At 31.7% G+C, this 15,008-nt stretch overlaps 1 protein-coding gene across 2 annotated transcripts in view; it reads right to left on the minus strand.

Moving 5' to 3' along the window:
• Nucleotides 1–26: 26 nt before the first annotated feature.
• Nucleotides 27–15,008, minus strand: part of LOC140046287 (rho GTPase-activating protein 18-like) — a 47,511-nt gene continuing 32,529 nt past the window's right edge. For both annotated transcript variants that reach the window (XM_072090909.1, XM_072090984.1), the window contains 10 exons: nt 14,007–14,098; nt 8,499–8,576; nt 7,234–7,393; nt 6,907–6,989; nt 6,366–6,572; nt 5,955–6,029; nt 4,989–5,045; nt 4,439–4,635; nt 3,652–3,737; nt 27–2,994 (listed from right to left, as the gene is read on the minus strand). In XM_072090909.1, the coding sequence (XP_071947010.1) occupies nt 2,903–2,994; nt 3,652–3,737; nt 4,439–4,635; nt 4,989–5,045; nt 5,955–6,029; nt 6,366–6,572; nt 6,907–6,989; nt 7,234–7,393; nt 8,499–8,576; nt 14,007–14,098 (1,127 nt within the window). In that variant the 3' untranslated portion in view covers nt 27–2,902. The remainder of the gene's footprint in view (nt 2,995–3,651; nt 3,738–4,438; nt 4,636–4,988; nt 5,046–5,954; nt 6,030–6,365; nt 6,573–6,906; nt 6,990–7,233; nt 7,394–8,498; nt 8,577–14,006; nt 14,099–15,008) is intronic.

The following is a 15,008-nucleotide window of genomic DNA, read 5'->3' on the forward strand; positions in this document are numbered from 1 at the left end:
CTTATTTCCTTTCAACAATTTAATTATTTTGCTGTTGTGGCAGGTTACAAGAGCTGTCAAAACAATATAGATTATCTGATAAAACTCCTAGAAAGTAGGAAGCCTTTAGCCATTGTCCCCTGACTGATAAGCGAAATAATTATTTTTGTTGACTTTTTTCTGTAGAAGTGAAACTGCAAAATGGCCTATTCAAATTATGATTTTTATTTTTCATATTTTTGGAGACAATACATCCTAAACAGAAAAAACAAGGTGAAACTTTTATATTTTCAATTTTTATTTCTTACAATTTGCGTTGCCATTCTTAACGGACGAATATAATAAACATCTGTGTGTAGTGTTATTGCTAAATCAAAATAAAATAACTTAGGCGTGAAAGACAATTGGACGAGACATTGCCGTATATTTGAAAAAATAAAACACTAAACGCTGCAAAGAAATACTTTTCCATACGGTTGTTTACAACTGAAAGATACTCTGTACTGTATCTCTGTATAACCTTAACATGGTATCACATGTGATTGTATTACAGAATAGGCCTACTGCAGATCACTCAGTGTGGAGATACTGTACAGAGAATCGGATGTCCGTAAATAATAATTGCACACGCTTTGTTTCATGGAAGAAAGACACTATATAATTATAACAACATTTGTGCAAGTCGTGGTATATAATACAATACCATATTTAAAACAATAATTAGGCCTATTTTCTTCTTCCTGAGAAGAGTTAACACGCACACACATTTGTCTTAATAAAAAGAAGTACAATAAACAGAACCATATTAAATTGGTAGAATTTATGTACCACAATATGAAGACGAAAAATTACAAAGACTTTGACATCTATTTGGACCACTAACCACAAAAAAAACTATTCTTTAAAAATAAATTCTATATAAATATTTGTGTTCATTTAACAATTCGTATACCACCATATATAAATCTTTTAATAATGAAACATAGGACTGTTATTAGACCATAAATACTAATTTTGGAAATTAGTTTCATATCTGGAGATGTTGCAAATTCATGAATATTTAATAATTATGTAAGAAAATATAAATATAACTTAATACACTGTGTGAGTAAAATTAATTTATGTAGAAATTTATTTTAAAGACAAATTTATTTTTGGGACTTATTTTCCAGAAGATTAATACAATATTTACATTATTTTTTACAAATATATCGTAGAAAACAAATGGCAAACAATACAGTTAATTAACTTTTCACACATTTTAGCCACATAATCCCCTTTGACACTGAAATTTTGTAACATACAGTATTATAGATATAAACACCATAAAGGTAAAGGTTCACATTGGTGAAAAGCACCAAAAATCACAAATTAAAGTGTTGTAGTGAAAAACAAACACTACACATTACTAAAGGATGATTCACACTTTAAGCACATTGGTGTTATAAATATCCAGATTTCAGGTGTGGGCTCATTGGTGTGATCTTACAGTGTGAAAGGCGGCAGAAAAGAAATTATACATAGGCATACATTTTGAAATCAGCTGCTGCACATAAATGGCTGTGTAAGACACTATTAGACCACCTATGAATGTACATGTTACAGAGTAAACAGAATAGAACATATTCTGACAAGATCCACTGTATCCTTGATGGTGCCTTTTTTTGTAGGCCTTTCTGGTGACTTTTCTTAAGCCTTGCTGGTGCTTTTTCATAGTCGATCAGTAGTGCCTTTTCGTGGACCTTTCTGGTATCTTTCCAAAGGCCTTTTTGTGTCTTTTCGTAGACCTTTCTGATAACTTTTCTTAAGCCTTTCTGATGCTTTTTCATAGTCAGTGGTGTCTTTGCAAAGGCCTTTCTGGTGTCTTTGCAAAGGTCTTTCTGGTGTCTTTCCAAAGGCCTTTCTGGTGTCTTTGCAAAGGTCTTTCTGGTGTCTTTCCAAAGGCCTTTCTGGTGTCTTTCCAAAGGCCTTTCTGGTGTCTTTCGTAGACCTTTTTGGTGTCTTTGCAAAGGCCTTTTTGGTGTCTTTGCAAAGGCCTTTCTGGTGTCTTTCGTAGACCTTTCTGGTGTCTTCGCAAAGGCCTTTCTGGTGTCTTTCCAAAGGCCTTTCTGGAGTCTTTCGTAGACCTTTCTGGCGTTTTTGCAAAGGCCTTTCTGGTGTCTTTATGTCTTTCCGATGTCATTTCGTAGCACTTTTTTGTTTTTACACAGTCCTTCAATTTATGGCATGTGTTTGTATGCCTTGTTTTTTGTACGCCTTGTTTTTTGTTCACCTTCCTCAAATGTTTTACTGGCTTTTAATGTGATCCCAACAGCTAAAAACTCACACTCTTACTGTGGGTTTAGTGATAATACACTGCTTTATCCTATAAAGATTCTCTCTTTTTAATTATTTAAAACCGAAATGGAATGAGTGTTGTGTTTTTGTATTTACATTCAGGAATAAAAAATATTCATTAAAAATCCATACCCTTAACAATTAAATAGAGGATGTAAATGAAGTGGACCAATCTCACCTTACATAGATTAGTACCATCAATATGTTTTCTTAATTTTTAATTTAAATTAACCATATCAATAGTCAATAATTAAATACTATACTGTATCAAATGTCGGTAGACAATAATAACAGAAAATTCTGTTAATGCCATGTTAAACAGTATTATTACTGTTCATAAACCAGCTATTCAGCCCATTTACATAACTAAAGTTAGTGTAAACCAATGCTAAATCTTTGAGGTCAGAGGTTTATGACGTTCCATTACATTGTACAAGCCGTTAAGGGAAAACATTTGCTTGTAAATACCATAATGAATAAGGTGCCAACAACAACACATTTATGTAATCTTTAATGCCACTAGATTTCTTGGTCACTATCTGTGATTGGCTTGAGTTTATATTGTCAATAACATTTGATATTTGAACTATGTGTGCCGTGATTTTATGATCCATTCTGCTGTCGGATTTATTTTTACTATCGTTAACATGTCAGTCTCAGGATCAAGACATCGTCCACCTAAAAAAAATTAAATCATAAGAATAATAATATTTATGAACAGCAGACAACATATTACATTGAGTAAACAAACAATAGTTTAAAGGTGGGTGGCATTTCGTTTATAGGTGCTCCAGACAGCCCCTTTAAACACAACCTTGTTCATGGTAGCCATTGGCTTTATGTTGATACTGCTTTTGGTAATAGCTTTAGATTGTACCGCATGGGAAAGGTTTTTTTTCCTTGCTCTATTCGATGATAAATCAAATGCAATTTGGACCCCATTGGAAATGGGCTGGTTTTTTCCGGCCTAATGGGTGTTCCTGATGCGTTATTTTGTCTTTTAGCATCAAATAAATTCAATCAATCAATAGGTCACCGGTTCTATCAAATGGAAATCTCCCTACCTTGTAATGAGCGACAGCCCATCATGTATCAGTACCTCGACATCTTTAAATGCACATTTTTACTTTTCATTATATTATATATTTTGTTTTTGGACCAGCCATAAGAAAATCTCTAGGGAAGGTAATATTATCATGATATTACTACTATTGTAGGACTAAAGCTATGTTCATATTGAGCCCGGATACATGTACCATTTGTAGGGAATCTGAAATGATTTCAAGGCTCCCAGCTCAATGTGAACACAGCCTTAAATAACATAACATTACTTACATAAGTTTCCTCCTATTTCGTAAAGGTAGAATTTATTTTTGTACATAATGTTACCAACTCCACAATCATCAATTGAAGGCTGCCGACTGAAAAAAAAGTAAATAACAACAATCACATTATTAAATTTAGAGACATTGAACTCCTGTATATGACCAATAAATTCAAATTATAACACTTCCATTATTAAATTAAAAAACATTAAACTAAATACTGTATATGACCAATTATAATCCCATGCTCCTTTACCCTCTTTTAGACAAAATTCCGACACAAGAATCCAATGTTAATTCAACTCAAGGATAATTTTTCAGTTCATTTACGGTTACCTTATTATTCCAGATGATCATATAATTATATGATCAAATAAAGTCACAAATTTCCTCAACTTATAGTTTCAAATTTAATACATTTTCAGTATATCCCCGAGCGGTTTAAGATTTGTATTATATATTAATACCTATACCCTTTTCACATCAATTTGTAACAAGTTGTAACCAGATTTGCATAGTGTGAGTCCCTTGTGAATCCTCGGAAGAAAAAAAACACATCAACAATAGGCCTGTGTTTTTGTCCCGAGATGTTCCGAGTTCTTACTGCGCATGCGTGTATTGCCCTAACTGACCAATCATAGTAAGCAAATAGCGCAACTATTCTTTCCTCCCGAGATTTCACGCATATGTATGTGTGAAAACATGTAATAAGTCGAGAGATCAAACCTGGTTACAAGTTGTTACAATTTATGCAGATGTGAAAGGGTATTATATTAAATTCATTTTTAGATTTTTACCTTTGTAACGTTGCTGCTTTCTTTTCGTATTTTGTTTGGCTTGGCCGCCTTGTTGGAAGTGTTATAATAGGTTCTGCATCGCGGATAAACTTAGCTACTATATCTCCGGCTGTTGTTTTCTCACTCAGTTGTATCGTCGTACAAATCTTTGTAAATTCTGGCGCCCTCACACGTATAACACCATCCCTTGCATCTTCCTGAAAGAAAATACATGAAAATTCTTAATTTTGTTATGTTTTGTAGTATCTGACAATGACATGTACATACTACATGTACTAAACAATTGTTTGTTTTGTTTTGATATATTTAGGCAAACTGCCAAAGATAATCATGAGAACAATTTTTCATTATCCTTCTTAAAGGTGGCAATCCTGTTCACAAGATGCTCTACAAACAAAGTCTTATAACAAGTCTTTGGGAGTGGAGTTGTCAATTTTCATTAGAAAAAATCCTGACATATGACAGGACTTGGATAGGTAGCCAAGCATCATAACCACCACAATGTAAATAGAATTAGAGAAAGTGTCTGATTCAGGTTTGAGAAGCTTACCTCATACTGGCTCATCTTCTTGTCACCTTTTCCTCTACCTTTAAATAATGTCATTACCTGAAACAAATAAACCAAATATTAATTTTATGCTACTACAGTATACCAACTATATTTTGGAAAACCTTACTTGCCATGTAAATCTTTTTAAAACCCTTGGCTTGGTAATAGCTTAATTTATAGCTCATAAAGCTTGTATTTAATTACTAGCATCAATTAGTAGAATGAGAAAAGTTTAATAAAACAAGATTTTTTACTGTATTATTAGTGCATGAAAATGCATGAATATACACTAAGGGGCGATAACCTCATGTGTAAAGTGAATTTACGAGTATAGCTAATAGCTTATAATCTGAACTAATTTGTGAGTTATCACGTATCATTTATAATATTGGTAAATCCACACTGGCTTTTAACGATTTTAGTAAAATATTTTGTCCTCTGTCTCTGAGCACTTGCTCATCTGTGGAGAGATAGGAACTTTGTATATTCTTTTCATAGTGTTCAGGGTAGCAACAGAGTGAGGTCAGATTTCTAAAGCTCTGTCTACACTATCAAACTTAATGTGACAAAAAAATGTGATGTGCCCATATATGGACATGATGATTTCCATATATCATCTAATATATTTGGGAATATCAATACCATATTTGAGAATATCACTACCATATTTGGGAATATCACTACCATATTTGGGCACATGTTTTTTTTAAAACTAGTTTGATAGTGTAGACAGAGCTTTACACTCATGTGGGGCTTAGGGCGTGGAGTAAAAGAGTTGTGAGTTACAACCCTGGGTCTGAACCATTGGAAGGCAAGCATGTACTTTACTTGGTTCCTGATGTATTAACATATAAACTTAACAATTATTTTGAGCCCTATAAGGCATATGAATGCTTAAATAATATTCTTAATTATTTCCTCTTTCAGTTAAAATTCTAAAGGTAAAATAAAAAAAAAATTACTTACTGATTTACTATCTTTAGATTTCCTTGTCTCAGCTTCATAAATCTTCCTAACTTGTAGTAACATCTTAGTTGGAACCTAGAAATTGTTTTCAATATAGTAATCACATATGTATTTTTCATGAAAGTATTGTACATATAAGAAACATATGATTTTTATTTCTATCAAAACATTGTATTTATTTTATTTTTTTTTTAAGATCATCAAGTCAATCAATCAAAATAACATTGAGTTCCAATAATGGTGGCATCACAAAGAAGTGTCAAGGACGACAAAAGAAAACAGAAAAAAGCAAAAAATATATATATATATATAAATCACAGAAATGAAAATAACAATAAGTGAGGTTTAAATGAGGAAAAATTTTAACAATCGGATTTGTTTTCTAATTTGTACACAACAAAAAATACTTACGACCCATAAGATATGATGATACCGGATGAGCATTCGCATCACATTGGAAATTCCCGCTGCCATATACAACTCATCAAAGACTGGAGATTTCTTGTGCGAAGCTTTTGCGGTGAACAGATTTGGCGCCATGATCATTGCAACGTTATTTAAGGTCATCTTGTTATACCTCTCATTCGCGACTACTTTACTTAAGAACTGAAGTAACAACTGAAAGATGATAAACAAATTGAATTAAAATCATCGGTAAATTGGACTTTATTACATTTAACAAACATTTATATTTATTTATATTACAATATACTATAAAATGGACATTTGACTATCAATCCATTCAACTGTAAATGAGTAGGCCTACCTGGGTAAAAAATATTAAGGATGTTTAGTCAGTATGGAAAGGAACTGCTCCCCCACCCCCCTACCACATAAGGCTTAGTACAACACTTCCTAACAGCTCATTTTCTTACGTTCAGACTGAATATGGGAGGGACTTCACTACTTTCATAAACAATTCTGTTCTACAAACGGATTTAATTAACCTTACCTTTAATGTAGCCCTGTGAACATCAGATAAGACAAGAATAAGAAGATTTAGACACTGTAACTGGCGTTTTCTATCAGGAATTCCTTTAACAAAGAAAATAAATATTAGTTAATATTAATACTGCTTGTTTGTTGAGAGCTCAGAACTAAGCAGACTGTGGCGTACTCACAGGCTTACAAGCTTAAGTTACACCATTTGGTTTAGTCACGGTTAATAGCGTTTGGCAGAATTTTATTTACATATACTTGTTATCATCGATCAATAAATCTTAGGCACATTAAGTTCATGATATCCAGATTATTTTCATTTATTTTAAACACATCTTACGTTCTATTTGAGCAAATCCACTTATGTACTCCATCATCAGAATTGGTGTTGGTAGTTCTCGCAAGAATTGTTTCAGAAGCCCTACCATGTCGTTCACTCGGATTTCATCAAAATTAAATTTGCCATCATAGAAATTTTCCTCAATATCTTGTTTAAGAACCTGCAAAACATAAATAAAAATAAAAAAATAAATATAGATATTTATTAAAACAAAATAGTATTTACTTTTTATTTTTCAATGTACAATACTGATATACTTTGTGGTCATACTGTCTAACAAATAGTTTTACAAGTAGGTGATTGGTTTATTTGTAGTCATATGACACATCTAACAACTAACAGTAATGTTACTTTAAATCAACAATTCTTTCTACTTGTTCAATGCAGTGCATCAAGATAATTACTGCAGTCACATGACAAACAATCTAACAACTAACAAGATGAGACTTGGAGAGGAAGTTCACAAATTGGGACAGGCTGATAATTATTGCACAGCCTGCAATTACGGAAACCATCAATTTGAGTGGTAAATCCGCAGAGTACAAAGAACTATGTTTTAAAACATGTACTGCTAGTATACGTTTGCAGGACACTGTACAATACGTGTGCCCATGGGTAAGGTTTGTATGCCCTTGAATGTTACAGATTAAACATCTTTGTTAGACCAAAAGCGAGGGAAAATGGCACACAGGTGTGTTAGATAGGATGGCATAGGATTTGGTAGAAAATTTGTTATTGTCCTAATGCCAGTGTGTTAGCAATTGAGTCATTATATCATCTCTTTTGCTACAGTTTTAAGTGGTATGATAGAGTCATTCAAGTGCTAAATGTTCCATCCTAATATATAGATGAAAATACCAGATTAAATAAATTATTAAAATTATTGATAATTTCCTTATTTACATTACTTGAAAATTTTTTCAACCTTAAATACAATTATGACAATGATGATGATGGCATAATATTGTTTATTATATTTTTTGCATTGATATCTTTTGAGTTTTTATGACAAATGATGATGATTATTTATATTAATACGGCTATAATGGTGGCGGTTTAATAGGATACTGATTCATATACCTGTATCTGAAAGTAATATTACAAATATATTTTATGATGATGGATTATTAAGATTATGATGATATGATAATGACGATCATCACATTTTTTCATTCATTTGGTCATGATAAAGAATCTTTAATTTAGATAACAATGTCAGCTAGAACTACCAAGATTATTGAAAGTTTATAATGTTAAATTCTCACCCTGATTCTTGCAGCAGACCCTGGCACCCTAAGTACACCTTCATCTGTTAAAGCTTTCTCTTCTAATTTGGAAATTAACTGAAAAAAAAGAGTTAAAGAAAGAACACTTTATTTATATGATATAATATAACTAAATAATTAATATAAAAGTATTAAAAGACTGTTCCAAGATTTGAACAAAAGACCTTTGAATTAGAAGGCAGCCGTGTTCTTGTTACCAAAAAATGACAAAGTAAAAATAAACCGTACATCATCCATCCACATGGTTCCTTACCACACAAATTTGAAAACTACAGTAATCACCAACCTCTAATTTCCTATCTTAAAAACAGGGTATATACCTGTAAGAAAGGTAATGACGGTGCAGAAGCGCAAACCAGAAAAATTATCAAATTACTTTGGTGCGATCACTGCGTTTCTTACTGATCAAAACAGGTAACATGGTACAGGTGTTGGGTGATTTGCGGTTGCAATCTCAATTACGGCGGGCCTTTGAATTCATAGTACCCCAGGCTAGCTCCAGGCTATTATACAAGTTTAATGCAGCTAAAGGAAGACGCTTATCTATCTGTGCCGCTTTACTGATTAAGAACGTTTTTATCAAGGAAACGTGTTAGAAACTACACTGAATGGACACTTTCTATCAGTAATCATATGACACAAGGGAAATATGGGTCTATGTTAGCCGAAACTAAGTGTTGGCCGACATAAATATTTTCAAACCTTAATTAACCTATAAATAAATTAGCCTCGGTCAAAAATTGTAATGGTGAAAGTTGAAAATAAGGCAATGATTAAAAGACTATTATCTAATAGTACACTGTCAAAATTAATGAAAAAAAACATTCAAAATTGTATGTTTACTCTAAGTAGTCTATGCAATATTTAGCAAGTTTTAAGGGGTAATCATACACACCTTCTTGAACGGCCTCATAAACTTTGAAACAAATTAAAAACAAAGGTTCTGGCAGTAAAGTATATAGTTACTGCAGTAACTGCAGTATTCCAAGACACGGCTCCTATTAGAGTGGTATTAAAACAACAGAGCCACTACGAACAAGATTCACGGTAGCAGAAAACAAAGTGCTGTCATTAAATTCAATCCCTACGGTAAGACCAAATTAACAATCACTTCAACAACCAAATCAAAGTTCATGACATCAAACAACATACCCGTTTGTAAAACCCCCATAAAGGATATTGGACACGAAAGCAGTTTCCACACCACCAAACCAAGCCAATAGTAGAGAAGCTTTAATTAGCTATAGAAAGTATATTAATGCGGTTTGTAAATCAGTTCCAGAAAAGTAAGTGGAAATGCGTTAGTGGAGTCATTTGGTCCTTCAATTGACCATGTTGATGATGGACAATGGGAAGTTGTTAATGTATGTTTGTTTAATTTTAATACTTTACCACCTGGTTAGTCGGCTTGGATTTTGTAAATGTTTTGATATATGAATGTCTATTTAATGAAGTTTGATTGTTTTGTGGAGAAAAAAAACTATAAATAATGAATGACATCCTATAGCAAACATTTTATCTGTGTGCGGCAAAAATAAAAAACAGCCACACCTACATCTGCGGACTGAACAAATTGATAGGACAAATAAAAATAATTTACACAAAAAATGTCAACTTCAACAAAAATAATATACTAAATAATCAATAACAACATTATTAATGCACATTAAATACTAAATTTTCCACTTTAGAAACTTTCCTCTTATCAAGGTCAATCCACTTTAGAAACTTTCCTCTTATCAACGTCAATCCAGAAAAAAAGCAAACATGTGATGTAGTAACATAAAACCGTAATTTAAATTTTTAAACAAAATGTATTCAACGTTTAAATAGTTAACTGGAATTCAATGGATTTTTGGTTGAATTTAACTGTATATTATGAGCGAAATCATAATTGTTGTCCTTTTATTTGTCATTAAAAGTGAATAACTTGAATAAAATTAATAATTTCATTAGGTTTTACTAATTTTATTCAAATAATAAAATGAAATGAAATCTTTATTTTTCATGTTTTGGTGACAATACATCTTATTATTTGATATTATTTTTTCTTTTTTTAAAGTAGCCTATATACTGTATTTAAAAATATAAAAAATTTCCTTGTTCCTTAAAATTCATTTACTTAAATTCAATTATTAAAATTGGCTCAATATCAGTATGGGATATAAGCTGATTACACTTGTTTATTCGAATTGTTGGTGTCTGTGTCTACATATCAGATACATTTTATCCTAAGTTTAGGAGGATACAATCCAGATGAATGCTATAGTCATTGCAACTCCTATAAAAGTACACACTGGGGATAGCCAGATAAAAACCAGGTACAAGTTCACACAATATTCACGAACACAGGAACAATTAAAATCATCGTTTAATTAGTAATGGTTACATTTAAAACGTTTTACCCGTAATAACAAATATGTGGTCAAAGTGAGAATTTGGTGAAATTGGTGACAGGCACCTCATTAAAATTATCAATTATAACTGTTTTGTCATTGTAAATTTGCAATAAAATTATTTTATTTCTATTATCGTTGCATGTAAACATAAATCTAAATTTTTAATATTACTCAATTTGATTTATCTTCAAACATTGCATTTGGAGACATACTACTGTAGGTGGTGATTAAGTTCAATTTTTAGAAATCCTGTCTCTGCCTGGTGGCTGTATTTGGTTTTTTGTTGTTGTTGCATTATATTTTATTTATATGTATTTTTTAGGCAAAATAAATAAAATACGTAAAAATAGAAATTGATAAAGATGTATTGTCCCTTTGACTAATTCCAAAAAAATTAAAAATTAAAGATTTCGAAAAAAGGTGGGTCATTTTGAAGTATCATATAGTTATTAACTATCACCAAAAATTTTTCGAAAAAAAACCAAATTTAACTGAAATACAGACGTTTTTTGTTAAAAAAATAACTTTGACTTCCAGTCAAAGTTTTCAATCAAAACATATCCCATAATGAAACGCGCTTGTTTGGCTACTCTGTATGCATAATCATAAAACTTCCTCATGATCTGTGTGAAAATACCTTCTTAACCGTGACGAGTTGTAAACAATCCTAATTTAGCATATGCATAATGCATACTCATGGTTTGAAATCTTTGTTTACTTTCGCTCGTGACGATTTTCCAGATGAAATGTAATCAAACTAATTTACCTGTTAATTACGTAAACTTGTTGTTTTTGGTTCAAATTTTTGACTTAAAGTGAATAACTTTAATATTACTTTGATATGGCCACTTTAAATTTAGAATATTTTGACCTTCATTTTTTTGTGTTTCAAGGGACAATACATCTTTAAATAAATTCAAAACTGAATTTTTACCAAACTTTCCAGAAATTTCCAATTCCAACATTCCAAACGTTTCAGGTTTGGGAACAGCTTTATTTCAGTATATTATTATTCAAAAAAACGTAGTGTACTACCTTCACTCAAATAACACTTGACATTTTTCTGTGTGTGGATGTCTCTTTGAATCTAGAGTGAAGTGTCAAATCAACCACAAACTTCTCCACAAGTCAAATTGAATGAATTTCAAAGTACTTTAGGTTCAGTATCCTATGAGCTAATTACCACTGTTAATAAACCCACTCATAATTAATTAGCTATGCATGTTTATTGTTGTATGAGTGTTTGAATGTCTCCTGTGTATTATTTTAAATCATAGGACTGTGAGATACTGTACAATAAATAGATTGGCCAATTATTAGATGATAAAGCAGAAATTATATTGGTAAATACACCTCATTGGGTCAGGAAATGGGGGGGGGGGGAAGAAAGAGGGGGTGGGGGTGTCATTCTAAAAAGTTTCAAGGAACTAGTATGGGGTTTGGGAGAACCTACTACTTTACTTGTTGCAACCCATAAATATGTTGAAAACTGTGTTAAATTACAAAACTTAACATGTAATATAATTTGGCAATGGTACTGGAAATTAGTAGACAACATTGCAAAATAACCATAATTAAATTTGAAAATTTTATGGTCTTCTGCTCATCTTGTTTTCATTTGTGATGTCAAATTTGCTTAGGTTTAATATTATCCTGGTTTATAGTTTACTGTACTTTTTAATAGCACATTAACTAATTTTTAACTTCCTCGTGAAATTTGATATGACATTCCACATAAAAAAAAACATGCCTTATATATCTTTCGGAAGTTTAATAATACGATCAAGGCTGAAAAGTTAATTTTGCAATTCTGCAAAAATTGATTCTCTAAATCAATGAGTGATGGATACAAGTCAGGTAGGTCTAATTTAGAAGAAATATATGTAGTGTTTTCTAACAATTAATAGTCAATGTAATGTTATAATAGCCCTTAATGCTCGCACTTGTGACAATGAAACGATAGCATTTGATTTGATTTGCCGAGGCCGGACTGGCAGGTGTGAAAAACCCTTTACTGTGGTCTACGGTATGGAAAGCTCCTGTAACCAGCGCAATGGTGTTTGACTCAACCAGGTTCTCATTTAACACCTGGGTGAAGAGAGGCTAAGTGTCTTGCTTAAGAACACAAGCAATGCGACGAGCGTTGGTCTCTATGTCAATGCCTAAAATAACGTGCCACATGCTCTTCACATATGATTACAAACCATACTGTAGTATTTCAATACTGTACAGTAATTTGTATCAAATTTTACAAATCAATTTACCAAAAACAATTACTTGCAGACATTGACCTATTTAAAATGTCACACCACAAATTGTCATTCTAAAATGCTTTAGAATTTGCAAATTATAATAAAATACAACCAGTCAATGATGTCACCATTAGAGACAATAATATTTATATTAATGACCACCATATTAAAATTTTCTGCCATACACTGTCATTGTCATTGCGAACTTCCTTTTATTTACACAAACTTCAAGAGACAAAGGCAAGCATGTCTAAAATGTAACATCTCAAGGTGGGCCTAATTACATGGGTTGAAATTGGCTATCCTGTTATTCTATTGCATTGCCACAACACTAACATCCTTTCAGTGGGACGGAATTGTCTACCCTGGTCCACAAGATTAACCACTGTCAAAATATGCTATAAAAAAAGGTCATATAATAATAAAGAATAACCTATGAATATTCATTAATGGCCATAATAACACCTATTTACTATGAATAGAGTGTCTCTGTATATAGGCATATCCATTACATTTAGAGGCTCTTCATCTTTGTTCATAAATAAATCTTAAGACTATTTGGCATCAATAATAGTTGCATAATAAATGTATTGGTACAAATAGTCTTAAGATTACAATAAATACAATATAGGTAACACATTTTAAACAGATAAAAAGCTGGATATGAAATAACAAATAAAAGCACGAAAATGGAAAATTGTAGGAATGACAGCTCTAAACTCAAACTGCCTATCCTCTTTTCATTCCGACAAGATTTTCTGATAATAAATGATGTTTTCACAAAATTCATAAATGAAAAAAGTCAAATAAACGTAAACAAAAAATAAGAAACATACCTGTTGTAAGAATAGTGGCACCCTAACATTTGGTTTCAGTTTTTTGTCATTTTCTATTAACACGTTTAGTGGTACTCCAAAAATGCCATTCTCTACAGAAAAAAAAACAACCAAATCGTATGCAATTGTTATTTGTGCAAATCTGATGCTTATACATTTAAAAATATCAAAATAAACTAGTTTGAAAGGTACTGTCAAACTACATTTTCAAAACACATAAAAATGTTTCTGACATAATTTGTACCTTAACGTAACAAATCTCCTTGAACCCAATTTGAAAACATTGACCCAGTTCATACCGCAAACTACCAACAATTTTACCCATCGTCGCAAGTCTGAATACGAAGCAGATTGCCGTCTAAGAATGTAATAATTGATATGATGAAGAAGGACAGGATAATGTCGTTTTGGAAGTGATAATCTTGGGTGGGTAATTTCTGCCGTGAATGCTGTGGTACAAGTAATTAATTTTAATTTTTCTCAATGATAGGCCTCCGGACAAGAAGTGGCATCATTTCCACAACTAAATCATCTCCATATTTAGTATGTTTATCGTATTTTGTACAAAAATATATATATATATATAATGTTAATCTACAACAGTTTTCACTACACTCTGAATATAATATTTTTCAAAACATGGAAGCCATATTGGTTCATGGAGATACCTCTATGATTGGTCTAATGCTAAGACGTTTAAGGTCAATTCACACAGATGAGCGGTAACGGTAATAAAAATATAGAATCCATAGCGGATAGATACAGATTCTATGTGGCATAAGCTACACAGTTTTCCGCTTACCATTACTGCTTGTCTGTGTAAATTTTTTTTTTTTATACTGTATATCAAGCAAAGGTATACATTTAATGTTTTACACATTATCATGTATTTCAACATATTTAGAAATGTAATACTAGTAAAAGGCTACAATATCAATTACATCTAAATAAACAGAACTTATACAAATGTGCCAGCATCTGATTATTTTTGGATGTACTAAT

Source organism: Antedon mediterranea, chromosome 1 (genome assembly GCF_964355755.1).
Source record: "Antedon mediterranea chromosome 1, ecAntMedi1.1, whole genome shotgun sequence".
Classification (NCBI taxonomy): domain Eukaryota; kingdom Metazoa; phylum Echinodermata; class Crinoidea; order Comatulida; family Antedonidae; genus Antedon; species Antedon mediterranea.